Source organism: Scylla paramamosain, chromosome 23 (assembly GCF_035594125.1).
Source record: "Scylla paramamosain isolate STU-SP2022 chromosome 23, ASM3559412v1, whole genome shotgun sequence".
In the NCBI taxonomy this organism is placed as follows: Eukaryota; Metazoa; Arthropoda; class Malacostraca; order Decapoda; family Portunidae; genus Scylla; species Scylla paramamosain.
Genome location: NC_087173.1, coordinates 11,175,486 through 11,201,547, shown reverse-complemented (window position 1 = coordinate 11,201,547; position 26,062 = coordinate 11,175,486). Strand labels below are relative to the sequence as shown.

The 26,062-nt window shown below is 38.1% G+C and overlaps 3 protein-coding genes across 4 annotated transcripts in view; all 3 read left to right on the top strand.

Moving 5' to 3' along the window:
- The first annotated feature begins 198 nt into the window (after positions 1-198).
- Positions 199-5,552, top strand: LOC135112171 (signal recognition particle receptor subunit beta-like). The gene is made up of 5 exons (XM_064026258.1): positions 199-601; positions 1,621-1,787; positions 2,252-2,391; positions 2,877-3,008; positions 3,448-5,552. Exons 1-5 carry the CDS (start codon positions 466-468, stop codon positions 3,644-3,646), a joined length of 774 nt encoding a protein of 257 aa, XP_063882328.1. The 5' UTR covers positions 199-465; the 3' UTR covers positions 3,647-5,552.
- A 1,056-nt stretch (positions 5,553-6,608) lies between these two features.
- LOC135112170 (sesquipedalian-1-like) lies at positions 6,609-15,450 on the top strand. The gene is made up of 6 exons (XM_064026257.1): positions 6,609-6,767; positions 8,264-8,406; positions 9,166-9,283; positions 9,926-10,114; positions 11,468-11,562; positions 11,698-15,450. The coding sequence occupies exons 2-6, from the start codon at positions 8,320-8,322 to the stop codon at positions 12,025-12,027; spliced, it is 819 nt and encodes a 272-aa protein (XP_063882327.1). The 5' UTR covers positions 6,609-6,767; positions 8,264-8,319; the 3' UTR covers positions 12,028-15,450.
- A 3,522-nt stretch (positions 15,451-18,972) lies between these two features.
- Positions 18,973-26,062, top strand: part of LOC135112167 (lissencephaly-1 homolog) — a 22,700-nt gene continuing 15,610 nt past the window's right edge. Inside the window, exon 1 of one of the 2 annotated variants that reach the window (XM_064026251.1) lies at positions 18,973-19,118. The gene's annotated coding sequence lies outside the window, so the exon portion shown is untranslated. The remainder of the gene's footprint in view (positions 19,119-26,062) is intronic. The other variant, XM_064026253.1, reaches the window with a different exon arrangement.

Here is a 26,062-nt window from a genome sequence, read left to right as displayed (position 1 = left end):
CTTATCTCCAGTTGACATTCCAGCAATAATCATTAAATATACTATCATAAACTGTAAGTTTTATATTACTAAAAAACACTAAAATAATAAAATAACTTATAAAATTAAAATCAATAGTACTATTAAGAAAAAAACATAATAGTTTGGAATAATGATTTAAAAGTATATCCGTGATTTAAACCGAATTTATAACCACACGAACGACCTTACCTCCATCTGTCATTCCAGCAATGAAAAGTAAATATACTATCCTAAACCATGAATTACTTATCACTAAATAATATAAAAATAAACACGACAAATTATAAAATCAAAATCAGTTACTAATATGAAGAAAAATGCAATAATCTAGAAAATTGATATACGGATCCAGCCTTAATTTAACGCGGACCTATGCCAGCCAGCAGTTAGTGTGGAGTGAGCAGTCTGCTTGGTGTAGGTAACATATTTACCTTTCTGTGAGCCATGGCAGACGAGGTGCGGGCCAAGAAGAGGATATCCCTCAAGGAGACGTTCAGGAGCGTGGTGCCTGAGCTCAATGAAGAGAACATGCTGTACCTACAAGTGGCGGTGGCGTTGCTGGTGGGCCTCCTCACACTCTGTAAGGCGCCTCTTTCCTATTTACTTGCTTATTATACTGTTTGTGTGTCAATATCCTGGTTTACATACACAGCCAAGGAGAAATAACCTTAGGCTACATATTTCCAGACGTTGACTTTATTTCTCTTCAAAAGAAAATATATGGTTCTTATTAAAGTCCGAGCCTAACCTAGTCCTGGCATGAAAACGCTGTTATTCTTAAATATTATCCCTAATTTATTATGCTATTTCAGTGTCTTTATGATGGTATACTTGTATATTGAGGCTTAAATAACCATAGCCTGCTAATTTTCAGACATTGATTCTATTCCTCTGCAAAATTATGACAATTTTTCAAGTCGCGATGTATTCACATACTCATAGATACCCACAGACGTCCAACTGAAAGAGGCTTATGAAACCTGTGGTTCCAGGTTCATTGTGTTGTGTTGGCAATGTGTGGTGGACAGCTGTGCCTCATAGTTAAATTTTAGTTTTTGCTCTTTCCAAAACTCATGTATTTTTTTCTCAAATGTGTAGATATTGACTACATAATCCGAGAGGTGATTCCATTTATCTTCCACTCTACACAGGAAAGAGTACTTCATCAGATTCCATCTTGATATAGGCTTATAGACTTTCTCAGTGTGGCCCCTCATATCACAATCATCTCTCAACTTGAATATGCCATCGCAGTAATCTCCATCTTACCTCCTGTTTGAGGTCTTAAATGTTTCAATCATTTCTCCCCTTGCTCTTCTGTATGTAAGTGTTGGTAACTAGTTTCCAAAGTCTCTCCTCATATGTGAGCTCTTCCATGTCAGGTAACAGTCTTGTAGCTCTTTGTACTTTTCACTCAATGAAGGAATGAGCTGTGAGATGAATGAACTGAATGAATTTAAATCTAACCTAACTCAGCTCTTGGATGAGGATGCTAATGTTATTTTAATACTGTCCCTAGTCTATTATCATGTCTCAGAAGTTGTATTTATTCCCATCTTTATTTAAGCATCTCATTGATTCTCTGCTGTGCCTTCCCAGTCCTGCTGTGGCGCTTGCTGCGGGGCACCAGTAGGGGGCGCGGCATCCTGCTGATGGGGCTGTGTGAGAGTGGCAAGACCCAGATGTTCTCGCGGTTGTGTCATGGCGTGGATGTGGTCTCTGTCACTTCCATCAAGGAGTCTTCTGGCACCTACACTGCAGGGAAGGTGGGCATTCCACAATTCCAATTCATTTAGTACCTTTTTTTTTTTTCTTTCTCTCATATATATGTCTATTTATATACCTCAACTGCCTTTTGTGATGTTAATGTGTATATTTCTTTATTTTATGTTACCTCATTATATAATAGAGCATCTCTAGTTGACATCCCTCAGTAGTATACACTTGTTTTCAACATGCTACTTACCTGCACAAAATTAATAAACACAAGAAAGCATAGTAATAATGATGATAATTACTGAGTTTTTGGAAATGTACATAGCAGAGATATAGAGACTTTTGAAGGTGTGTCTTTCAACAGCAGTAGATTACTTACTTTATTTCTCACAAGACTATTCACCAAAGTTATAAAATAGTTTACAGTAATCACTCGCCCCAAGCCACTTTATACCAGCAGGTTACCTTTGGCCTTAATAAATTACTGTAACCACATCACTGCATCTCCCAACAGAAATCACTCACTCTGTACGATCTCCCGGGACACGAGCGCATCCGTTATGGTGCATTTGAGAAGGTGAAGAAGCTGGCACGGGGAATAATCTTCATGGTGGACTCCGGCACCATTCAGAAGGACGTGAGGGATGTTGCTGAGTGAGTCCAGAGAGAGGAGTTGCCCCTCGTATTATTCATACACACCTGACTAAATATAAGCTGTGCCTTCAAGCCGCAATCATCCTTTAACTACTGTCCGCTTGTTTATGAGTCTCTAAGCCATTCAGTTCTGTTTCTGAGTACAGCTTTTGCTACATTCTTTTAATTTCCTCTTGTTGCTGGCTTATTCTTTCACTTGTATTTATCATTGTTAATTTTTCACTTTCACTAGTTATACTGACTGTGTTTAAAGATGTATTCTGGAGCTTTATACACTTATCTCTCTAATTCTGTGTATGAGGATGGTATGTAAAACTAGGTAGGTATGTTTCAAACAGGAACAGCTACACATAGGTCAGGTAGCTTCTTGCAACTCCCCTTATTCTCTTATGTTCACTATGTGGAAGCATTTTTCGTAGTTCATACTGTCCCTATACATCATTGTACTGTAGGACTTGTTTTGATCACTGTCTCTCCCACTGCAGCTTCCTGTACACTGTCCTCTGTGACGGGGCGGTGCAGTCCAAGGTGTCCCGTGTCTTGGTGGTCTGTAACAAGCAGGACCTCACGCTGGCCAGGGCTGCTCCCTTGATACAGAAAACACTGGAGAAAGAAATGTAAGTGTGGTAGTGCTGGAGGGCTGCACGAGTTGTCTTTTCTTATATGTTCAAATTATATAGTCTTTGAGTGTTTATATTCATTCGTCTGCCCATATACCAAGCCATTATCCATAATAGTGTTAGCCAAGACAGGTTATTGACATTAATACATTAACAAGGATTTCCTCTAATTTTAACCTCTAAGTCCATGCTGCATATTATATAAAGCCTTTTTATTTGTTCTTTTCATCTACCTAATTCTTTTCCATTGTTACGAAGAGCCTTGTGTAACTGATCCCATAAAGTGAGGGCAGGAATACTTTCTCTTCTTTGCCAGGGTCTAAGAGGCTAAGAGAGTGGTGTGATGTAGTATGATTGTGAAAGTTGTGTGCCTTGTCTCAGCTATCCTCCCTCTATGTAGAATGTATGTTATTCTTCTCTAATCTTCCTCACACAGCAACCTGCTCCGTGTGACCAAGGCAAGCCAGCTGCAGTCAGTGGGTGAGGGCAGCAACAACAACAGCTTCCTCGGCAAACAAGGACAGGACTTTGAGTTCAGCCACCTGGGACCCATTAAGGTGGAGTTTGTGGAGGCTGTGGCCAAGAGTGGAGAGAACCTGAGCCCTGTCACTTCCTGGCTGCAGCAGCTGGCCTGAAGGAGGCTCTGAAGGTGTATGAAGATGACTTATTGATGGATTATGGTCAGGGTTGTGGTGTTGGATTTGGGATTGGTCCTTCCAGTGTCCTTGATGTGGCAAATAATTGTGTACCTTATTGGTAGATCTCTTTTTTACTTTAATTTTTTTCAAGCACTGGTTAAACAGGCCCTATCTTCAGGTACAACTTTTAAGCACAGATTAAACAGGCCCTGTCTTCAGTTGTTGTAACCTTAACTGGCAGTTTTCCTATTTAAAGCAAGAAGATAGATGAAATACTGTACTTATTGGTAGATCTTTTCTTATACTTTTGAGGAGCAGTAGTTAAACTTTTTTTTTTTTCAACCTTTAGCCAGCAGTTCTCTTACATAGTAAAAAAAAAAATAAGATAAATGAAAATTAAAACTTACTTAAAAGTTACTGTGTAGCTTGTATGTATATGATTCATGAAGTGAGTTGAGCACACAGCGACAGTTTGTATGTATCATATTTCCCGTCATAGAAGATGCATCTCTCTCTCTCTCTCTCTCTCTCTCTCTCTCTCTCTCTCTCTCTCTCTCTCTCTCTCTCTCTCTCTCTCTCTCTCTCTCTCTCTCTCTCTCTCTCTCTCTCTCTCTCTCTCTCTCTCTCTCTCTCTCTCTCTCTCCAAAAAAATGCTCCAAAAAATCACCCAGCATGTTATACCCCAATGGTTAGGTTTGGGTAGGCCTATGGGTTATGGTTACCAGTACTAGAGTAACACCTAAACACCGCTGGTTGTCCCCAGAACAAAATATATATGTTTATGTTTTGTTAGATAATGATTACAAATCAAAATAGTGTTGAAAATTACTAGATAATGATTACAAACCAAAATAATGCTAAAACATAAAAGCTGATTGCTGTAACTCTGAAACACATCACTCAATGGTGTTAATTTATGTGAATAAAATTTGCTGCGCACACAACCTTAACATGTGCAGGGAGTATTTTGTTTACCATTTCAAGTTGACAGCTGGTCTGTGTAGGAGCACTGTAACTCTTCAACCAATAGTGAACACCTTGAACACAGAGAAAGGCTGGCTATGAAGTTCAGGGAAAGGTGGGGCTTATTTTATTTTTTGAATATCCCCTGCCATATTATAGGTCTGTCTTATATTCTGGTGCATCTTATGTGGCAGGAAATATGGTATATGACAATGAGATGAGTCAACCACAGTACTAACAGATAATGACCCTTATCATATTCATACTGCTGGCTGAGGAACTAAGTTTGCAGACTCTTTATCATCTGTTTCTTCACGTCCAGGTAATTACTTTACTTCACAGAGTATTTGTGCCGTGCTAGGAGCTGTGTCTGATTAATCAAGCTTGGAATGTTTAATGCTAAGACTCAGCCTAGTGTGTGCGTTCCTCCTGTCCACTACGTAGATGAAGTGAAAGATGTACAGAATGAGTTAGAAAAGGAATCATAGTGTTAAAGTAGTACAATCAAGTTACCTATTGAACACAGAATTTTAGTGAGACTAGAAATATTGATATTGGAAGAAGGGCCACCTATTTATTAAACAGTGACATTGATAGCAAGTGAAGCTGTTGTGAGAAGAAAATTAAGTAAGGAATAAGGTGTTGAAAAAAAACAGTATGTACAATCAGATATTTATCAGAATTACTGTGATTTATATTGGGTAGAAAGTAAATGAAAATCCTGAAAGTGCATACAATCAGTTATTTACCAAGCACATGATTATAATGACAATGACAAGCCTGGTGGTGATTTGTATAGCTGATGTGATGTATGTGTGTGTACATGACTGTATGACTGGCAGGTGCCCTCAGAAGCACCAGCCATAACAGTGATGCAATGAATGTGTTCTGTAATGTGTGTTGATATCTCGCTTTTGATAGATAAATATGATGAAGGAGATTTGATGTTTATTTTATTCACAAAAATTACAAAGTAATATTTGACTTGTAAATAGAGCCTGCTTCTGTATTTCCTCTCACTGTGACCTGAACTTTTTCAAGAGGGATGTTTCAAGACACTGTTTCCTCATGATTTTGAATAACTATTCTTTTAGATACTAGCATTACAGTAGGGTTTTTTTTTATAGCCCTATTGTTGTCTTTAACCAGAGGACCTTCTGTAGGAAAAATATTAATTTCCCAACTGGATAATGATAAATGGTGATAAGCATTGTTATCAATTTAAGTTAAAGAACCCACCTTAATCAGTGAGTTTACTAACAAGGATCCTGGATCAAACAGGATCTGAACTCCTGCACCTGAGTTTTTATGAGTCCACTCTACCACACAAGGCACTCGATCTGCTTCAACTCAGCCTACTGCTCCAGGCAGACGTTCCAGCTCGGTACTTTGATTTGTCACAGGTCTGTGTAATGTTAGGGACTTAGCTAAGCCATAGGTCCACCCCATATTCAAGGTAAATTTACATATAACCTGGCTTTGGCATTCGTATGTTAACACCAAATCAGCATACATCTTACAAAAAAAAAAAAAAAAAAAAGCTGATCATTAAGCCTCACTGGATTTCTTAGGTTGATAAGGGTTTTCTTTCCCTCACCAGTCACTGTTGCATCTTCCAACCATCAGAATCTTAGAGGACAAAAAAAAAAAAAAATACTGATGTGGTTGGCAGATGCAAGACATTTCACCAACACTAGATAATCCTTTCGTCCTATTTTCTTTAGGGATTGGCCCTTTAATGAGCTGTATGCTAAACAGCTATTGCCCTTTGCCAGTATCTCTTAAATTTACCTAAATATAAAAAAAAGATTATATATATATATATATATATATATATATATATATATATATATATATATATATATATATATATATATATATATATATATATATATATATATATATATATATATATATATATATATATACAGAGAGAGAGAGAGAGAGAGAGATAGTAGCGACCCTTAGAAAATAGACATCAGCACCCGTTTTCTATGAGGGAGGTAAACACTAGCAGGTAAACACGTCATGGATCAGAACCTCGCCTAGTTTACCTCGTAGTTTATCTCCTGTGTGACCCCTAAGAGCCTGCTGGAGGGCAGTACTGAGGGTGGGAGGTGTGTGATGAGTAGTACCACGTGACACAAAGCAGTAGGTAAGTCCTGGCGGGCTGGAGTTTCGGTAATAAGGGGTGTGATAGGTGTCATGTCCTTATAGTGTGCCTTGATTTCTTAATATTTCCCGTTGGTTTTTCGTATTTTGTGTTTATTCTGTTTCTTTTATTGTTTTTTTTTCTTAATTTCACATGTTTTCCTGTCTCGTGTTTCTTTTATTGGTCCTTCCTAATTTTCTTTCTCCAGCTGTTTCTTTTTTCCGTATTTTGTGTTTCTTGTATTTGTATATCTGCTCCTTCCTATTGTTGTTGTTGGTTAGGGCCACTTGTGGTAATTTTTTAGATTTTCACCATAATCCACCAATCCCCTTAACTTACCCGAGAACCTCCCCCCCTGTGCCCTAAACCATCCCCCCCCATACCTATCTAACCTAACCTAGTCAGGGGGCATCGCCCTCCTGGACCACCTCAGATATACTAATCCAACCAAACCTATCCTACAGCATCGGGTCTAAGGAATTTCTTTGGGAAATGCCTGTGCCAGTTTCAAAAACTTTGGATTTCCCACAGAAACTCAGAGAGATAAAGTTTCTTAGAATCCAGTAAGATATGCAACAATCACAGGCAAAGTCATATAATTGCTCCCATCTAATACTTTCGGACGAATATATATTTTTCTGGTAGATTTTTATGTGCTTTGAATTAATCTAGTCAACATTACTGCCACAAATCAAGTTTTTTTTTTCTTATATACTCCCCCCACACATACACATGTAAACAAACAGAAATTCATCAAAAAACATAAACTAAACATAACTTACCCTACCTTAATGGTAAATTTGATAAAAATATCTCAGGAAAGAGCAATTTGCAGTGGTGATGATATATACCATTGTGTTATCTGTGACACAAGTACTTCACGGAGAACTTTTTTTTTTTCTCTCTCTCTTTCTGTGAGACGGGTGAATATGTATAATAATACCCAGTCACTTTCCCATTGTTGTAGAGTATGGTGGTGTAAATATAAAATAATACCACACTTGGATCTAGATGGTCACATGAGTCCTGCTGCAGCTGTTGGTTTCGTAGAGAAGACAACAAAAAAGGAAAAGAACAAAATCAATGGTTATATCCCTGATAGTTGACAGCTCTTGCTAATGAAATGTGCAGGCTCCTTCCTAATTTCTTATGCTTTTCCTTGTCTTGTGTACATAATATAAATTTTTCTAAGAATCTTCACTTTAGTATCATTATATATCTATGCTGATTTTTTTATGTACTTTTCACAGGTTCAGAGGTGAAGACAGATGACAAACATAAGATATATAACACAAATACAGTAATGCAGATATTCTTCAAAATTCTCACCATAGTATTATTATATATTTGTTAATTTTGTGATCTAATTCCATTGGTTTTGAAGTTGAGACATGACAGACATATGATTTATGTAAATAGATAGACATACAGTATTACAAGTTTTCAGCTAGTGTCATTATTTATTTACCTATGTTAATTTTGTGGTGTACTTTCCACAGGTCCAGAGGTCAAGACAGACAACAGACAGTCCCTCAGCTGTGGTGTCGCCAGAAACATGAAGATCAACGAGAAGAATTTGTGTGCTTACAGTGTTTCCCCAACACACATTGACAAGGAGGGGTACCTGCTCAAGAAGGGAGAGGTGAGTGTTTGTAACACCTGGACTTCTTGAACCACAGCTTGTTGAATTTGATGATAATATTGAAATAACCTTAGTATTTTCAATTGAAGGCTGGTCTAAGTTAGGTTAGGTGAGGTTTAGATTCATTAATTTGACTAATTTCACTGCTGATCCTTTCATTTGTATGGATCTCAACATGAAAAAGCCTCTTGTTTTGCTGAAAAATAAACTGTCAGTGTCTGGATATTTGTAGGCTAAGGTTATTTCCACAATTCTTGATTTTGATCTATATATAGATGAGATGATTTTCCCTAAGTTAGACCTTTTTATTGGTATTTCCTGTAAGGGAAAGAATTTAAAGCAGACAAGTGCCACATAATATATGAACTCAAATTCCTACATGTGGCATTACATTCTCTCTAATTACACCTCTTATATTAAACAGCAAGAAGGAATATGTGTTTTTCTAGTAATTTAGGAACATAATTTGTAGTGTTTGAAACAGAAAGAAAGGATGTGTTCATATGTAATGACTAGATGAAGAATTACATTCTCCATTATGGAACACTGAGAAATTAATCTCTTATAAACAAAAGAAGATGGACATGACCAGGGCTCAAACCTGGACCTGACAGGCCAGAAGGACAAGCCTTAGTCAACTGCAACATAAGTTACCTCAAGGCTGGACCTGCTTGGGCTTGTTTCCTCATCCTACCACATGACATGCAGACTGGCACAGTGTTCCAAAGCACATCAGGAGACAAACATTTCCTCTTTCAGGTGAACAAGAATTTCCAGAGGAGATGGTTTGTACTGAAGGGGAACCTGCTCTTTTACTTTGAGAAGAAGGGCGACCGGGAGCCCATCGGGGTGATCATCCTGGAGGGTTGCACCATCGGTCAGTGCTCAGACATTGTGTGACGGGAACCAGATGTAGTGATTTAGTGGTCTCATTATGAAGGATCAAGGGGGCCTTGCTGTGGATGTATGTGGCTAGCTGTGCCATGCCTAAGCTGCCAGGGTGTAGTGTTGTGGTCCATAAGACTGTCCCTTTCCACCATAGGCCAGTGCAGCTAAAAGTGTGAATGATATGTGTATGAGTGTGTGTATGAGTTTGTGGTGCTTTGTTTAGGCCACCCTGAGTGGAATTATCTGCCTGGTATGTAGATTGATAGATGGATTATTGCTATTATCATTTTTATTATTATTATTATTATTATTATTATTATTATTATTATTATTATTATTATTATTATTATTATTATTGCTATCAAGAGAGGAGCATTGAGATTTATCCAGGAGTAAATTAGCCTCCATTTTGGACTTTCCCCTCAGATAAACATTTGCATCTCTCTCTCTCTCTCTCTCTCTCTCTCTCTCTCTCTCTCTCTCTCTCTCTCTCTCTCTCTCTCTCTCTCTCTCTCTCTCTCTCTCTCTCTCTCTCTCTCTCTCTCTCCCCCTCCTTTTGTGCCCTCCACTAACCATACAAAAGATAACAAATACCAGCACAAACCTGAAAGCTTAACCGACTGACTGGCAGAGCTGGCAGAGTGTGAGGACCAGTTCACGTTCAAGCTGGTGTTCCACGGGGGGGGCGGGCGAGTGTATGTGCTGGCGGCGGACTCGCAGGAATCCTTGGAGGTGTGGATGAAGGCCCTGGCCCGCGCCTCCTATGATTACCTCAAGCTGATGGTGGCCGAGCTGCAGAAACAGTTGGACGAGCTTAATGGTCAGCATTGGGGCCACAGTGCCTGGGGTGTGAGTGTGAGGCTTGTGTTGTGTGTGTGGCAAATGTGAGGCTTGTGTTGTGTGTGGCAAGTGTCTGATGGGTTTGTGATGCGTATGTGAGGAATGTGAAGCTTCTGTTTTATGCGTGGTGAGTGTGTGAGGGAGGGATGTGAAGCTTGTGTTGTATGTATGATAAGTTTGTGATGAGTGTGTGAGGAATGTAAAGCTTCTCTTGTACGAGTGTGTGGTGAGTGTGTGATGAGTTGGTTTGTTTCTTTTGTTTTTCAGAAGTGGGAGTAAATAAGGGTGTTTTTTTTTTTATGAGTTTGTGGTTTGTTGGTTTGTTTTGTTTCTTGATTTGTGTTGTGTGTTTCAACAGTAGAGATTAAATAAGTCTAAATTTTTCTTTACCGTTTATCTTTATCTGTTTATTTGCTCTTTGCTTGGTTTCCCTTGATTGTTTTGTGTGTTTCAGGAGTGGAAGTAAGTAAAGGTTTATGTTTTTTTTTCTTTTTCTATTTTGTTTCCGTTTGGTTTTTATTTATTGATTTGTTTTTTTTATGCGTGTTGTGTGTTTAAGATCATTGCTTTTCTTTATGCATGTGTCTTTATTTAGGTGCATTTTACTTATTATGTAATTTATTATTGAAGTTTGAGGTGTGTTTAGCTCCCTATCTCTTTCCAAGCAACCCCAAGTACTGATAACTGAAAGAAAACACCTACATTTCTTCACACTTTCCAAGCATCCAGTGTTCTTCAATTTTTCCTTCTGTCTTCTTTCAGTTCTCACATTTCTTTCATGATTACTTCTCTCCAGGAATCCTGAATACACTACACTCTTGTCACAGCCATCCAATTGTAGGGAATCTCAAGAACAGGGATAAGTTAGAAATAGATATTCCTAGACAGTGTGTGTGTGTGTGTGTGTGTGTGTGTTGAGAGCTTGTATGCTTCCATTTTTATTATTTTTTTCCATTGGTTTGACAAGTGTGTGAGTGCTGCACTCCTCCTGGTGTGGGGAAGACAGTAGCAGTGATGTAATGTCATAGATAAGTATTGCTGTCACCTCCAGGCTTGCTATCAACTCAAGGTTTGAACTGAGATAACCAGACCTCTGTTTGTTGACTGGAGAATGACTATTAATATCACCTGGAGTAAGATAAGATAAGTCAAGTGAGAAGTAATGTATATATTAACTGCTTGCATTTTCTATGTATCAGAGTGAGCCTCTGCATATTAATGGTCAGTCATCTTATGCTATACTTGCCATAGACACATAGAAGCGCACGAGGCATAGGTGAGCCTAGGGACTGGTGTGAGGCATGAATATTTACAGAGCTGTGTGAACTTGCAGATACAGAAAGTCAAGGTAAGGGAGGAGGAGGCGAGGAGGGCCACCCCCCAAAGGCTCCCCACAGGCAGCGGCAGAATCCCTTCAATAGGACACAGGTACAGTAACACGCGGGCCTGAGTGCCTGCGGGGGTCCGGGGAGCAGTTGTCGCCCCACCCGAGGCCACCCACACCCTTGGCATTACGCGCTGCACCCTCGGGACAGACACCCTGACACCTCTCTCCTTCCCCAGAGCTCCAACGAGGTCACCCTGGACCCCACCCTGGCCATGCGCATGAGGGCCAACACAGTGTCTGGCGGGGGTGTGAGCCAGTACCTGAGCTCGGCGATCGGAGCGATGCCCCACCGGACCGCACCGCCGCCCCCATCCGTGGCCCACATCCTGGTGAACCGACGCACCTTCGCGCAGATCCACTCTGAGTACGGCGTGCCCATCCTGAGGGACAAGGAGCTGTACCTGCAACGCAAGGCCCAGCAGGAGGGAGTGGGGGATGCCTTCAAGTCTCAGGGGCAGGAGAAGGCAGCCTCTCCGGTGCTAGTGATGAACTTGGTGGATATCTGACCTGGAGATTAAGCTGCTCTTTCTTCACATCTGCTTCACTTAACATAACCCTTTCACTGGTATTTGCCACATCTTTTCTTAATCCATCATCACTCTCATTTCTTCTACTTCAGCCATCTCAAAAGATTATATGCACTAAAAACTGCAAAATTGAGCTTTCTTTACATTTTCTTTGCTTCATATAACCCCTTTGCTGCTATTTGGCACAGCTTTCGTCAATCCTTCACCACTCTCAGACTTTTCTTCTACTTGTACAGCCACCTCCAAACATTATACTCGCTGGAAACTGCCAAATCTGATCTTTTTATCCCCTTTCTGTCTTGTAGATACATTCGTACATTGCTTTTTGTGTTGTGAAGTGTTGCATAAAGCAGTGAAAGGGTTAAAAAGATGTTGTATTGCTATCTATCTTCCCTGGGGTATTTATTTTGTAGGTGACTCACGTTTGTGTGTGTGTGTGTGTGTGTGTGTGTGTGTAGCATTTCAGGTAGTGTTTAATTTAATTCTGTATTTATGAATATGTGACATCTATTCCTAGAACTTACGAATGTGTGTGTGTGTGTGTGTGTGTGTGTGTGTGTAGCATTTGAATTAATCTTTAATTGAATTCTTTTTGGCCAGTCTGTCTCTACAAATATCAGTCATGTGGATGTGTGAGTTCAGGCCAGAGATTGATTAACGTATTCAGCCAAGTCATCTGTGTGGGTGGAGAGTGTTGGCTGATGAGTGGAGTGGTTGGCTGCTGTGCTGGAGATCTTGAGCGGGACTGTCTCGTATGGAAGCTGGTGTGTGACTGAATGGCAGCATTCAGTTCAAATCCTACTTGACCCTGGATCTGTGCTAATTATCCCACTTTTTGAGATTATTCTTAGATTTAAATTGTTAGTAAATGCCCATTACCTATTTTTCATTATTTTGATGGAATATACATTAATTCTAACATCTGATATTTATTATTGTGTGTCCATATGTGTGTGTGTAAGAATGTCACATGAGGAGTATGAAAGGCTGTGAATTATGCATTTAAAAACATACAGTGAGATTATGCAGTCATTGTGGTCATGTCAGCAAGTTTATTATAATGTCTCCATGCACATTTTTAAGATGCTTACTACTATGCACAGGAATGCTATTATAACTACTACAGCTTCTACTAAATAATTGTGTTGTTAGGTTTGTCTTTAATTGTATTGCTGAATGATAGGTGGTTGTCATGAGTGTGTGTGTGTGTGTGTGTGTGTGTATGAAAGAAAGAGATTGAGAGAGTGGCAGACAGAGAAAGCAAAGAATTAACATAGAAATAGGAGGTACTGATCCTGTGTGTGTGTGGAAGAAAGAGAGAGAGAGAGAGAGAGAGAGAGAATTAACATAGAAATAGAAGGTACTGGAGTGCAGTTTTACATTTTATTGAATTCCAGTGTTACTTTTTGTAGGGAGAAATTGACATCCCGTGTTTGCTGTGGTTTTTCATCTTAGTACTTGTGTTTCTTTTCCAGGCCATCGTCATAATGTCCTCTTTCTTTGTAGTTGTAGTTCAGGAATTTTGGCCTTCATGCTCCCAAGGTGTTTCATAAATTTTGTAGATAATTCATCTCTTTCTCTTTTATGTAGTGTATGTTTTGTTTGTTTCCTTTCATTGTGATGTTTTGTGTGTGAAGAAAGTGTGTTATTCTTTGTATTACTATTATATTCATCATTATTATCATCAGTGAACCTGTGTCTTCTGGTTACAGAAGACACATCATCATCATCATCAATGAACTAATCTCTCACATTAATTAAGATAATTCTCCCATCAGAATTCATACAATCAGTTATACATTTTTAGTTATATTATTTTTGGGGGGTTTTAATCCATAATATCCTGACATAATGTTGAAGTAATACTCTTATGTTCTTATTTATACTTTAAATCAATCTTCCCTTTTTCTTTTTTTATTTTTACTTTACTTCTATTATTATTATTATTATTATTATTATTATTATTATTATTATTATTATTATTATTATTATTAATGTTATTATTATTATTATTTATTTATTTTTTATTTATTTATTTTGTATTTTTTTTGCCCACAATATCCTGACAGGTAAAGTTTTATTTTCCCTTTCTTATTTATTTCTCCAATCAACCTTCCCTCCCCTCCTGTTGATGTGTGGCTGCGGTGTTTTGGTGCCAAAGATATTTGTATTTTTAGTGGTAATTTCCTCCTATAAGTGTAAGAAAATTCAACAAGTAATTCTGGTTATAATTCTACCTTCAACAATTTTATCTTCTATAGTTTTACCTTCCTATAATTCTACCTTTTGATTTATAATTCTACCTTAATTTCTTTACCTCATGGAAGGTCACATTTGAGGAGGTCTTGGTCAGGATGCACCTCATCATCTTGCTCAGTCCGCTACTGCCACACTCATATATTCCCTAAATTCAATTATTGGCACACACAGTCACTCGTAAGAACATATTGCTAATCATTTTGTTCTATCTCATATTTAGTTGACTATAGTGGAAGATATTAAGGTTTTCATGATTCTAATTATGATTATGGTGTTTTCATGATTCTAATGATACTTCAACAAGGATCTTTCATTATTATTGGTCAAAATACCTATGAGAACTTGACTATACATAGTTGTCCCTGTGGTCTGAAAATTGTCCTGATGAGAGAACAAACTAACAAACTGTCTAATATGAACTATGATTTTCCTTTGCCCACACTCAAGCAACAGTCAGCATTTTGAAGAGCAGTGAATGGAGCAAATACAGAGTAAGACTGGGTGTGTATATTACCAACAGTCACTCTTAGATATCTGTGAGACAACTGTTATTTGAGTGTGAGTGGAGGAGGACTGACAGCATTACTAATAGTGTCACTCCTGTCTTTTGGTTCACTTGCTTCATTGTGAGTGGAGTGGTCAGTGTGCATTACCCATGACTGAGGCCAGATTTCACAGTTGCTTGGTAATGCTCCTAACCAAAAATCTCACCAGCTGGCATTACCAACACCTTGATCCAGTTTCACAGTCATTATTTTCTTGGTTTCAGAAATCCTCACTCTACTAACGGTCAAAACAAAGGTCTCTGATTCCATAGTGTTCTTTTGCCAGAGTAACTTGGAAATGCAAGCACTGATTTGTTGGTAGTAGTGATCATAACTCGGTGACAATCACAGTAGGAAGTGACTAAATTCTGCCTGAATGTAGCAAGAGTGAAGTGCAAGCTGAGCAGTAGTGTGCATCCCGCTTGAGTCCTTACAGCTTTTGGTATTGGCCTTTTGATTTATGTGGTCCCATCTGTTCTAAGTTAGTACTGGAGGTGATAGGGACTTGCTGGGGAGAAAGACTTGCCATGCTACTTGTATTTGTGTGTCTGTATGTACATTGTCTTTCTATCGTTTTTAAATAAAGGTCTTCTGCAAATGTTGATGTGTTACTGAAACCTTGTATATGTGTGTGTGTGTGTGTGTGTGTGTGTGTGTATGTGTGTATGTCTCGTGGTGTGCTTGTGGGTCAACTATGAAGTGTCAGTCTACAAATTTGTGAAGTGATGGTTTTCTCTTTTTATTATTTATTTGTTTATTCATTTATTTTACTTTTCCAGATAAATTTCCATGAAGTGTGGGTAACTTTATTAAAAAATAGTAATGATGAAAGGTACAACTCTATAATGCATTAATGTTGAAGACTGAGTGCCTCTTTTTCTTTTATCTATTTATTTTATTTATTTATTTTATTTTATTCCATTTCTTAATTAATCTTATTTATTTGTCCATTTATTTATTTTTGTTATTTTATCTTTCGATTTATTTTTTTTTTTTTTACCTGTTTACTTATTTTTTTCATTTTATGGTGTATAAAATACCTCAGATTTTACAAATAAAACCTCAGTACAATGGGAATTAAGCCTCAAATAGGTGTATTACATCTATAAAACCTTCCCTGTTACAGTATAATATGAAGGTACTGATGAGTGGGGGCGACTTTTTTTCTACTTTCACTCTCTCAACGTCTGGTGTAAGAACAGAGTGCATTATTGATGAGATCTGGCTGTCTGTCTCTCTTTCTTTTCTCGCATTGTCTCAGCGTCTGGGGTAAAAGAACGGAAGGCATTGTTGATGATTTCTTGGTATTTGTCCGCTTTCTCTGTACTCTTTCAACGTCTGAAATAAAAACTGACTGCATTCGAAATCTGGGTGTGTCTGTCTTTCTTTCCACTTACTCTTTCAACGTTTAGATTAAGAACTACTACAATATTGATAAAGTCTGATTGTCGTGGAGTGAGCGAGGCAGGGAAGTGAAGGGAGCGGGGCAGACAAGAGTAGACGGCGATGAAAGTGAAAGCTCTGATGCAAATGTCTAGTCAATCCAGTGGCCGCTGCTGATAACTTGCATAAATGGTACGCAGCTAATCAAGGTCGACTACCGTAGTATCAGTAGCGATGCAACAGTCCTCTGAGTCAAGCTGCAGTAAGTTTCTTTTGTTGGAATATAACATATACTCGTATTCTGACACGCTTTGCTCTCTCACCACGACTTTTCCAAGGCCACAGAGATGATAAGCCGGTTTCTCAAGGATGTTTCTCCTGCTAGTAATGTAGAGATCTTGTCAATCTCTCACTAGAACCAGAAAAAAATATCATTAAAAATTCATGGTACTTCAACTAGAGACTTTTGGAAGTAGTAGATGAAGGTACGGCGCAATTGTGTTTCAGAGTATGAATTCCCGTATTCAAAAAACGCTTACATTTTTTTTTCACATGAGTATTTTCAGAGACCGTGAAGGTAACTAGATGGGCTTTCTTTCTTTCTTTTCTTTTTTTTTTCTTTTTTTTTGCCGTTGATGATACTGAATAGTTGTTAAACTGTTAACAGAATCATAACAATGCATTAAAAACGCCAGTAACATCCCTGGAGCACTTTAAAAGTAGTGGTGATATAAAAGCTGTGATGTTTGAGAATACGAGCCTTAGAAATATAGCATAAGGTCTCTCTCTCTCTCTCTCTCTCTCTCTCTCTCTCTCTCTCTCTCTCTCTCTCTCTCTCCTGGCTACATTCTTTACCTTGTCCTGGGAATAATAAGGGACGATTTCATGTATGTTCATAATAAGTTTAGCTCAAATACACCGTCGTTAATATTATTGATCTATTATTTCAATCTCCAGCATTCACGAAGAGACGGGAAAACGAGTATAATTATTTTCTTACTTCTCCTTCTTTATTGATTTACATTTACGTATGGTGAGATCTGAGGGTCCATACTCTGAAACGCTTCGCTCCCTCACCACGACTGTTCCAAGGCCACAGAGGGAATAGTCGGGTTCTCAAGAGCCTTTTTCCTGCTAATAATGTAGAAATCCTGTTAATCTTTTTAATCTGTCACTAGAACCATATAAACATCCTTGAAAATCCGTGTTACTTCAACTAGAGCATTATGAATGTAATGGAGGTGCGGCGTAGAAGCGTTTCAAAATGGTCTGGGCGAGAGAAAAAAAAAAAAACAGCAGATTCCAGAAATTTCAGTTATATATGCGTCATGTAGGGAGAGGGAAGCCGAGTGAAGTAAAATATCATGCAATGTGCACCATGTGTAAAACGAGGTGGCTGTTTGTTTTTTTTGACACAGCGGCTAATGTCAAGATTACGGAATCCGTATCATCAGTTAACTGAAAATTTTTATCACTGTCTGCTGGGGAAAAAAAAATCAACTTTACAATATTTAGTGTATTTCCAGTATTATTAAGTCTTTAGGAACATGGAATACAAATACAAAAGGAAATATTGCCATAAGATTTTGCTTACAAAATATGAAATCTGTTCTCCTCAGGCTGACAGCTGTTATCAGTCTGTTGGGAGTACGACATTTCTATTTATAATAGCTAGTGTATATCCAATTTTTTATAAGTATTTAGTAACATGCAATGCGAATGTAAATTAGAATATCCCTATATAGGATCCTGTAATTTCAACTCCATAGAGACAGCTTTATCACAGTAAATTATTCATTATCAGTAAAACTCTAAAGTACCAATGAATCCTGAGACAAGAGTGATGAATATGAAAAACAGGAAATTCCAGTGGGGGTCAAGGACAGGAAAAGGAAAAAGAGCGCCAGAGAAAAGAACCTGCTGATGAACTAATTAAACAATGATGAAGTAATGAATAGATGACTGAACCCTACAAAACGCATATAGCAAGGAGAGAGAGAGAGAGAGAGAGAGAGAGAGAGAGAGAGAGAGAGAGAGAGAGAGAGAGAGAGAGAGAGAGAGAAAACGTTAATTTGGAATATGAGAGAGAAATACTGTAGTGGAGGGATCATGAGGATCGAAGAACCAAAAGGAGGAATAGGGGGCAGGGAACTTAATGTATACCCAAGCAAGCTGAAAGAGGAATATGAAATACAAAAAAAAAAAAAATAATAATAATAATAATAATAATAATAAATAAATAAAAAAAAATAAGAATAGGACAAAAATAAAGCAGGGATGGTGAACAAAGGAGAAACAGGGGACGTAAAGCCTAACGAATACTCAACAAGTCCTACAAAACACACAAGCTAAAAGAGAAATATGAGACATAAAAATCGTGTCTGGGTCGTGAGAAAGAACCAAAAGAAGGAAGAGGAGAGGGGGAACTTAATGAATATGAGACATAAATTATGTAGCAAAAGAAGAAACAGGGGACACAGAACTAAGCAAATATCCAACAAAAACCAAAAAAAACGAGTCCTAAGGAGCACACAATAAGCTGAAACAGGAGAAAGAGACATAAAAATACATAGAGATAACAAAACATAAAAATAAAGCAGGGATGGTGAATAAAGGCAAAACAGGGGATACAGAACTCAACGAAAACCCAACAAAAACCGAAAAGTAAACCCTACAAAACACACAGCCAACTAAAACTTGAACATTAGACATAAAAATAGCGTTTGGGTCGTGAGGAAGAACCATAGCCCCAGTCAGGCAGTCTCCCCGATCGATCTCGCCGAGTCTCGTGAGTCGCGAGAGTCCCAGCGAGCGGGGCACAATAACACTCCACCTGCTCCTTATTTCATCAGGGATTTGTGTCTCCCCTTGTACTCCCGACCAGTAAGTCTCCTTGAGTTTAGACATAAGTGCGTGAGTGCAGCAAGGTCCCTTAGGTCTCTTTTGAGTGGGTGGGTGAGGGTTTTAGGGATTGAAATAAAGGTAAATGTGAGGGAAATATTAGGGTGAGTCACGGGAGGAGGGCGAACATGGCTCCTGGTGTCAGCTGCTTTTGTTTTTCTCAATTTCCAGGGTTGCTTTTAGGTCTATAGGTGTGGTGGGTGGTTTTTCAGGGCCCTGTTTGTTATATCTACGCATGGCTAAGGGTGCAGGGTGTGAGGGTAAAGGGTTAACGGGTATAAGTGACGTAATGGAAGGAGGGGCTGGATTAGTTCAGTTATTGGTTAAGTTTCGGTTACCCGCATCCATCCCGGTACTCAATTATGATTCACTTCTTGATTCATCCTTCCTTTGCTTTTGTCGAACCGCATCGCTATTGATCAGAAATGACGCGTTATTGTCCCCGGGAGAAATGGATGCGACGAACCGAAAAATTTTACGCTCTTGCACCAATCAATCAATTTTCTTCGGGTTTCTTGGCCTGTTTGTTGTCGTTTTCTGCCTCCCTCCCCCCTCCCGTGGTGTGGCGAGGGGGGTGGCTTGCTCCGTCGCCCCTTTACTCACCTGAGACTCACCTGGGATGCTGTCAGTTGAGTGAGAAAGGAAGGTGTGGTTTGGGTATTGACAGTTACTCATCCCATCCTTGTCTCGTTGTTTTCTTTACTCATCTGTCAAGGGAGGTGTTTGAAAGGTGTGGTGTTGGTGGTGTTCATGTGATTTACTCATCTTAGTTACTCATGTCAGTTGAAGTTGCAGTATCACTCATGCCACTTTGTTTAATCTTTACTCATCTGCCAAAGGAGGTGTTTGAAAAGTGTGGTGTTGGTGGTGCCCATGTGATTTACTCATCTTAGTTACTCATCTGTCAGTTGATGTAGTAGTGTACTTATGCCACTTTGTTTCATCTTTCTCTACTCATCTGCTGTGGGAGATGTCTGAAAGATATAGTTTTGGTGTTATTCATGCTGTTTCATCTATTTTACTCACCTTTCAGTCAAAGTACAGGAAAGATGTGTGTCTATTCATCTTTTCCTTGTCTTTTTTTTTATACTCATCTGTCAATGGAGGTGTTTAAAAATGTGTTATTCATGCTGCTCTTTTACTTAATTTACTCACCTGTCAGTTGAGTTGGTAACATTACTCATGTCACTTTGTCTCACCTTGTGTACTCATCTGTCGAGGGAGATGTTTGAATATGTATTTGGGTGTTATTCATGTTATTGTTTCATCTGCTTTACTCATCTGTCAGTGATAATTGAAGAAAGTTTTGCTGTATTTTCCATATTTACTCATTCCATTTTATCTTACCTTATTTTACTCATCTGCCAAGGGAAATATTTGGAAGGTCAAGTTATGGTGTTATTAATTCATTTGTTATCACCTGAATTACTCACCTTCCACTAATAATTGAAGACAGTAATGTAGAATTTGTCATATTTATTCATCTATCTTTCCTTACCTTCTTTTACTCATCAGTCAAAGATAATATTTGAAAGGTCTAGTTTTGGTGTTTTCATTCATCCGTCATCACCTCAACTAATCACCTGTCACTAATAAAAAAAGAAATGTATATATATTATTTGCAATATTTACTCATTCTGCCTTTCTTTATCTTCTTTAATTCATCTGTCAAAGGAAATATTTGAGAGGTCTAATTTGGTGGTACTCATTCATCACAATTATACTCTATTCAGGAACTTTAGAAACATCAGCTCCTCCCACACAGAGACACCTTTGTTTTCACCTCTCATTGGGTGAGGGAGTCCAGTAAAAGCATGCACTCTACAGCACTTTATTGTTTCTTGAATAACACATCATTTATTTACACATTATCCATCAGAATATGCACAGTAGATTTGAACAAGAAGTGGTGCAGCAAGAAATGGCAGTGGCAGGCAGTGGTGAGCAGGACAGGCCAAGACAGGGATGTTCAAGGTCACAGCTTGATTTATTTATTTATTCATTTTTCTATTGTTTAGTTAGTGGTGGAGAGAGAGAGAGAGAGAGAGAGAGAGAGAGAGAGAGAGAGAGAGAGAGAGAGAGAGAGAGAGAGAGTTTCACATAGGTGGGGACCCAAGTAAAGGATTATTAGTGTATGGAAGACAGCATCAGGGAGTCACCAAATACAGGGCAAACCTTCCACCACAGCCTGGGAAGCCCTCACACAATAGACATGAACCCAAGGACTGACATGTCTCCACCTTGTAAGAGAGGCAGATGTTCCTAAGGTTCTCAAATAGAGTATATATGTTTCACTCACCTGTCACTAATAATAGAAGAAAGTTATGTATTTGCAGTATTACTCATTCCACCTTGTGTCTTGACCTTCCTTACCTTCTCTTCCTGGTCTTGTTCATTGTTGAGGTTCTTCCTTCACTTTTACTTCAGTTCCCTTGTGTGTTCTGAGCTTCCTTGTCAGTGAAAATGTATGTGTGGTGATTTGTCTTGGTGTATCTTGAGCTGGTACTTCTGTTTTTCTTCTTCTCTGTTTTGATCTTGTGATTGTGTTGTGTTGGTGAAGGTGAGAGTGTTTTGTTGGGTGCTATGAGGTTCCTTGTGAGTGAAAATGTAGGTGTGGTGACTTACTTTAGTGTATCTGAAGTTAATACTTGTTTTTTTTTTTCTGATCTTCTTCCTATTTCTCTCTTTGGTCTTGTGGTGGTGTGTTGTGTTGGTGAGGCTGAGAAGGATTGTCTTTTGGGTGCTGTGAGGTTCCTTGTGAGTGAAAATGTAGGTGTGGTGACTTACTTTAGTGTATCTTGAGTTAATACTTCTGTTTTCTTTTTTTTGTCTTCTCAGTTTTGATCTTGTGGTGTTGTGTTGAGTTGGTGAGGCTGAAGGAGTGTCTTGGGGTGTTGTAGTGTTTTGATTTGTGGTTCTGTTTTGTTTGGTACTTGAAAGTTAGCTGATAGCTAATGTTTTTGCACTAATGGATCTTATTAGGTATTGTTGGGTGTCAGAGGATTCTTACACACACACACACACACACACACACACACACACACACACACACACACACACACACACACTACTCATAATTGTAACCTTGTTCAGTTTCTTGATGTATTACTTATCCATCTATATTTATCCATACTCTAATTAAAAGCTAAGAAAAAAAAACATTTCATTCCATAATAGAAAACATCTGATATCAAGAGCACATGAAAAAAAAAACTTGATAATTTTTGGATTTTTCTGTTTGTTCTTTGATCCCCATATCATCATCATCATCATCATCATCATTTTAGTTAACATCCATATTTTCCCAAATGGGGTTAGACTGCATAAGTCTTTCACCTTTAACTGTTTCACTGTTATTGAGTACATCTTTCCCCAGGCACTAACCATTCAGAGACATTCCTTCTTGTTCTACAGCCACCTCTTAAACACTATATGGATTAGGAATTGTAAAACCTTTTCTTCTCTTAGCCCCTTCTTTCTTGTATGTACTCATAAGGATTTCACACACTGTTCTTAGTGCTGTGAATTGTTGCTTATCACAGTGAGAGAGTTAAATGACCGTATTATCTCCAGGTTAGAGTTGTCCCCTTTAGGAACCCCAGTATATTGTGGTGTGATAGTGAGGCACTGCTCTGAACAATGGTGGGTGTGGCTTGCAGCATGTAGACAGAGATAACCCTTTTATTGTTACTGTAGACCTCGTTTCCATTTGATTGATTCATGTTTACACACTTTATTAAGTTTGCCTTTAGGATGAAAGAAAATGTCACCAGGGTATGGATAGGTAGATAAATATGAAGACTAAGCTGATTTTAAGACAAAGATAACCCTATTAATTGTTCCTTAGGCTTCATCTCCACCTGGTTCATATATAGACACTTTATTATGACTGCCATTATAAGAGAAAAAAATATAAATAGTGTGTGGATAGATAAACTGTCCATTATGAAGACTCTTTGGGGAACATAAACAACTCAAATGTTCTCCTCTTAGGCTTTGTCTCTCTTGTGATTCTTGATTCATTAAGAGGCTTTGAGTGTGCGTATTTTGATTTGTATATTACTGATACATTAAGTTCTTTGTTTTGTTTTGTTGTCATTATCTTTTTCATTTATCAGTGTATTCTTCTGGGCACACTGCCACATTCTTCATTTGTTAAAGTGCTTGTGTGCTCATTTTGATTTTTATATCAGTGATACATTCAGTTCTTTGTTTTAGTTGTTTTATCATCATTATCTTTTACTGTCGTTGATTAGTGTCATCTTTTAGGCTTACTGGCACATTTTGACTTGATTAATTAAAAACACTAAATGGGCATATTATGACTTGAACACTATATGCATTAACCCTTTCATTGAGATAGCCAACAGTTCATACCACAAAAGGCATTATACAAGATGTTAACAAACACATACAGGAAAGAAAAGAGGGAAAAAAAGATTTTCCAGTGTCTAGTCTATATTATGTCTAGAGACGGCTCAGGGGCAGAAAGAAACACCTCAAGTGTCATGTGATTAAAACAAGATGTACCAAATAGTCAAATACTTTGTTTTGATTATTGTTATTATTATCTCATATCTTTTGTTAGGGTTTGAAGAAAAATAGAGATTCCTACAAATGTCTAAGAATTTACACATGATTTTAGGAGAAGTAATCCACCAGTGCAAGGATCAAATAGATTTAGTGTACATCCTTCAACTTTTCCTTAGGTTCATGAGTTCTTTGTTTTTGTTGCTTCATCACCATTATCCTTTACTGCCCTTCGTGACTGTCACTGTTTTGGTATTCACTTTACAGTATGGACTTCATTCCATTACTTCCCGAGTGCTTTGTTTTGGCAACGTTATCATAATTGGTCATTTAGTCATTATCTTCTGATTTCCTTGTGTGATTGCCGTAGGTCGTTGATTCTTGATTAGTGAAATGGATGAACAGATTTTAAGTTCTTCCTCTGTTTTTCTTTTCAACAATACATCAATTCTTTGCTCTCCTTTATCCATTCCAAGTCTTTGATTGAAATTCAGTGAAATGGAGAGATAGGCTTTTAAGTTTTCTCGTTTTTGTTTATTTTTCTCCAGTAATACATAAAAATCCTTGCTTTTCTTATTCTACTCTAGGTTGTTGATTCTTGAGTAGGGAAATATAAGGAGAGATTTTAAGTTCTCTCGTTTTTTTCTTTATTTCCTTCAATACATAAATTCCCTACTTTCTGTAATTATTTTAGCTTGTTGATTCTTGATTATTGAAATAGGACAGATTTTAGTTTTTATTTTCCTCCTCTTTTTTTTTCCCGTGCATAAATTAATTGGTTTCCTGAATCCACTCACTACATACAAAAAATCAACTTTAAAACCGCTGTACATACTTAACAAAATCCTGACAAGCACTAACAAGGAATAGAAAAGGATTAGAAGATTAGATTCCGTGTTGATATCCCACCAGTGAGTCACCTTTGGCGTGAGAATAAGCCGGTGTTGTGCAGCTGATAAGACACCAGATTGTTGTATGGGTGTGGAGGAGAGTCTGAGCCACACTGAGATAACACAGGTCTTTATGGTCCCTGTGGCGGTGGTGGTGTCCTGTGTGTGAAGTCCTTAAGGGTTTTCTCTGTGGTAGGCTCATTTTGTCAGTGGTCTTTATGTATTTTGTGGTTTGACATGTTTTTCTCCCTGGACACATTTCTCTCTCTGTGTTCTTTCCTTTCCAAACTTTTCCCATTTGACAAGTTTTCTCCCAGGACACATTTCTCTTGATGTTTTCTCCTTTCCTCTCTGAACATATCCCATGTGGCAAGTTTTTCTTCCTGGACACATTTACATTTCTCTCAACATTTTCTCCTTTCCTCTCTAAACTTTTCCCCATTTGACAAATTTTCCTCCATGGACACATTTCTCTCAACATTTTCTCCTTTCTAAACTTTTCCCCTATTTGACAAGTTTTTCTCCCCGGACACTTTCCTCTCATGACATTTTCTCCTTTGAACATTTTGCACCTCTCAACATAGCATTGTTATGATGTAACATAGACTGGGCTTTCACTGCTGATAGTTTAAGTTAGATAAGCTTTAGTTAATGGTTAAGTAAATAAGAATGGAGCCAAAATATCTAAGGGGGAGACATTTTTGGAGAAGAACGTGTCTAAAAGAGTCAGGCTGGGAGTTTAAGGTAATATATATACAGCTATCTACTAAGAAAGGAATCCTGATCTTGACTTTACTCAGTTTTAAGAAAGAACAGTACTATTGGGAAAACTGACCTGGTATAAGCCTGAGTGATCAAAATGCAAAACTCATTATTTTTTATTTTTTTTTTTTTTTACCTAAAGATTAAAATTTTCCTATGCTGTCAAATTATTTTTTTTATATCAGGTTAGAGTTTTTCCTAATAGTGTTTTAAGGGTACAGGGGAGAAAAGTTGTAATGATATATATCCAATAGTGGTATGCTAAGAAAACAATCCTGCTGTTCATATTATCCAGTTGTGAGACAGAACAGTTCTTGGTTTTGTTTTAGAGTGCAGGGGGAAGAATGTTAGTATGTATGTACAGTTGCAGTCACAAATCATGTACAGTCAAGTCATGTAACCTTCTGCTCTCACTTCCACTGTGCTTCTTGTTTACTTTGATTCAGGAGTCCTCTGACCTGACAATCTTGTAGCAAATCCTTATAATTTTTGGACTTTCACTAAATCAGAGAGCTTCAGGTTAAGGAAAAATGACAAACACAGCTACTAGAGGATTTCAGGTTAAGGAAAAACAGTCAAGTTACTAGAGGACTTTAAATTAAGGAAAAACAATAAACACAGCATAAGGCAAGAGTGGTACATTCCCAACTATTTACAGTGACTGTACCTTAATTTTGGATGCCCCACTCACACCCTTTGATAGACAGTAGGCACCTTGCATTGTCTGACACCACCCTAGTAGAC

Excerpts from the sequence above, each read along its gene's own strand:
- LOC135112171 (XM_064026258.1), top strand. The coding sequence starts at position 466 with ATGGCAGACGAGGTGCGGGCCAAGAAGAGGATATCCCTCAAGGAGACG. Across the intron at positions 602-1,620 it reads GGTGGGCCTCCTCACACTCT|TCCTGCTGTGGCGCTTGCTG; the intron begins GTAAGGCGCCTC and ends GTGCCTTCCCAG. Across the intron at positions 1,788-2,251 it reads GCACCTACACTGCAGGGAAG|AAATCACTCACTCTGTACGA; the intron begins GTGGGCATTCCA and ends ATCTCCCAACAG.
- LOC135112170 (XM_064026257.1), top strand. The coding sequence starts at position 8,320 with ATGAAGATCAACGAGAAGAATTTGTGTGCTTACAGTGTTTCCCCAACA. Across the intron at positions 9,284-9,925 it reads CCTGGAGGGTTGCACCATCG|AGCTGGCAGAGTGTGAGGAC; the intron begins GTCAGTGCTCAG and ends ACTGACTGGCAG. Across the intron at positions 10,115-11,467 it reads ACAGTTGGACGAGCTTAATG|ATACAGAAAGTCAAGGTAAG; the intron begins GTCAGCATTGGG and ends GTGAACTTGCAG.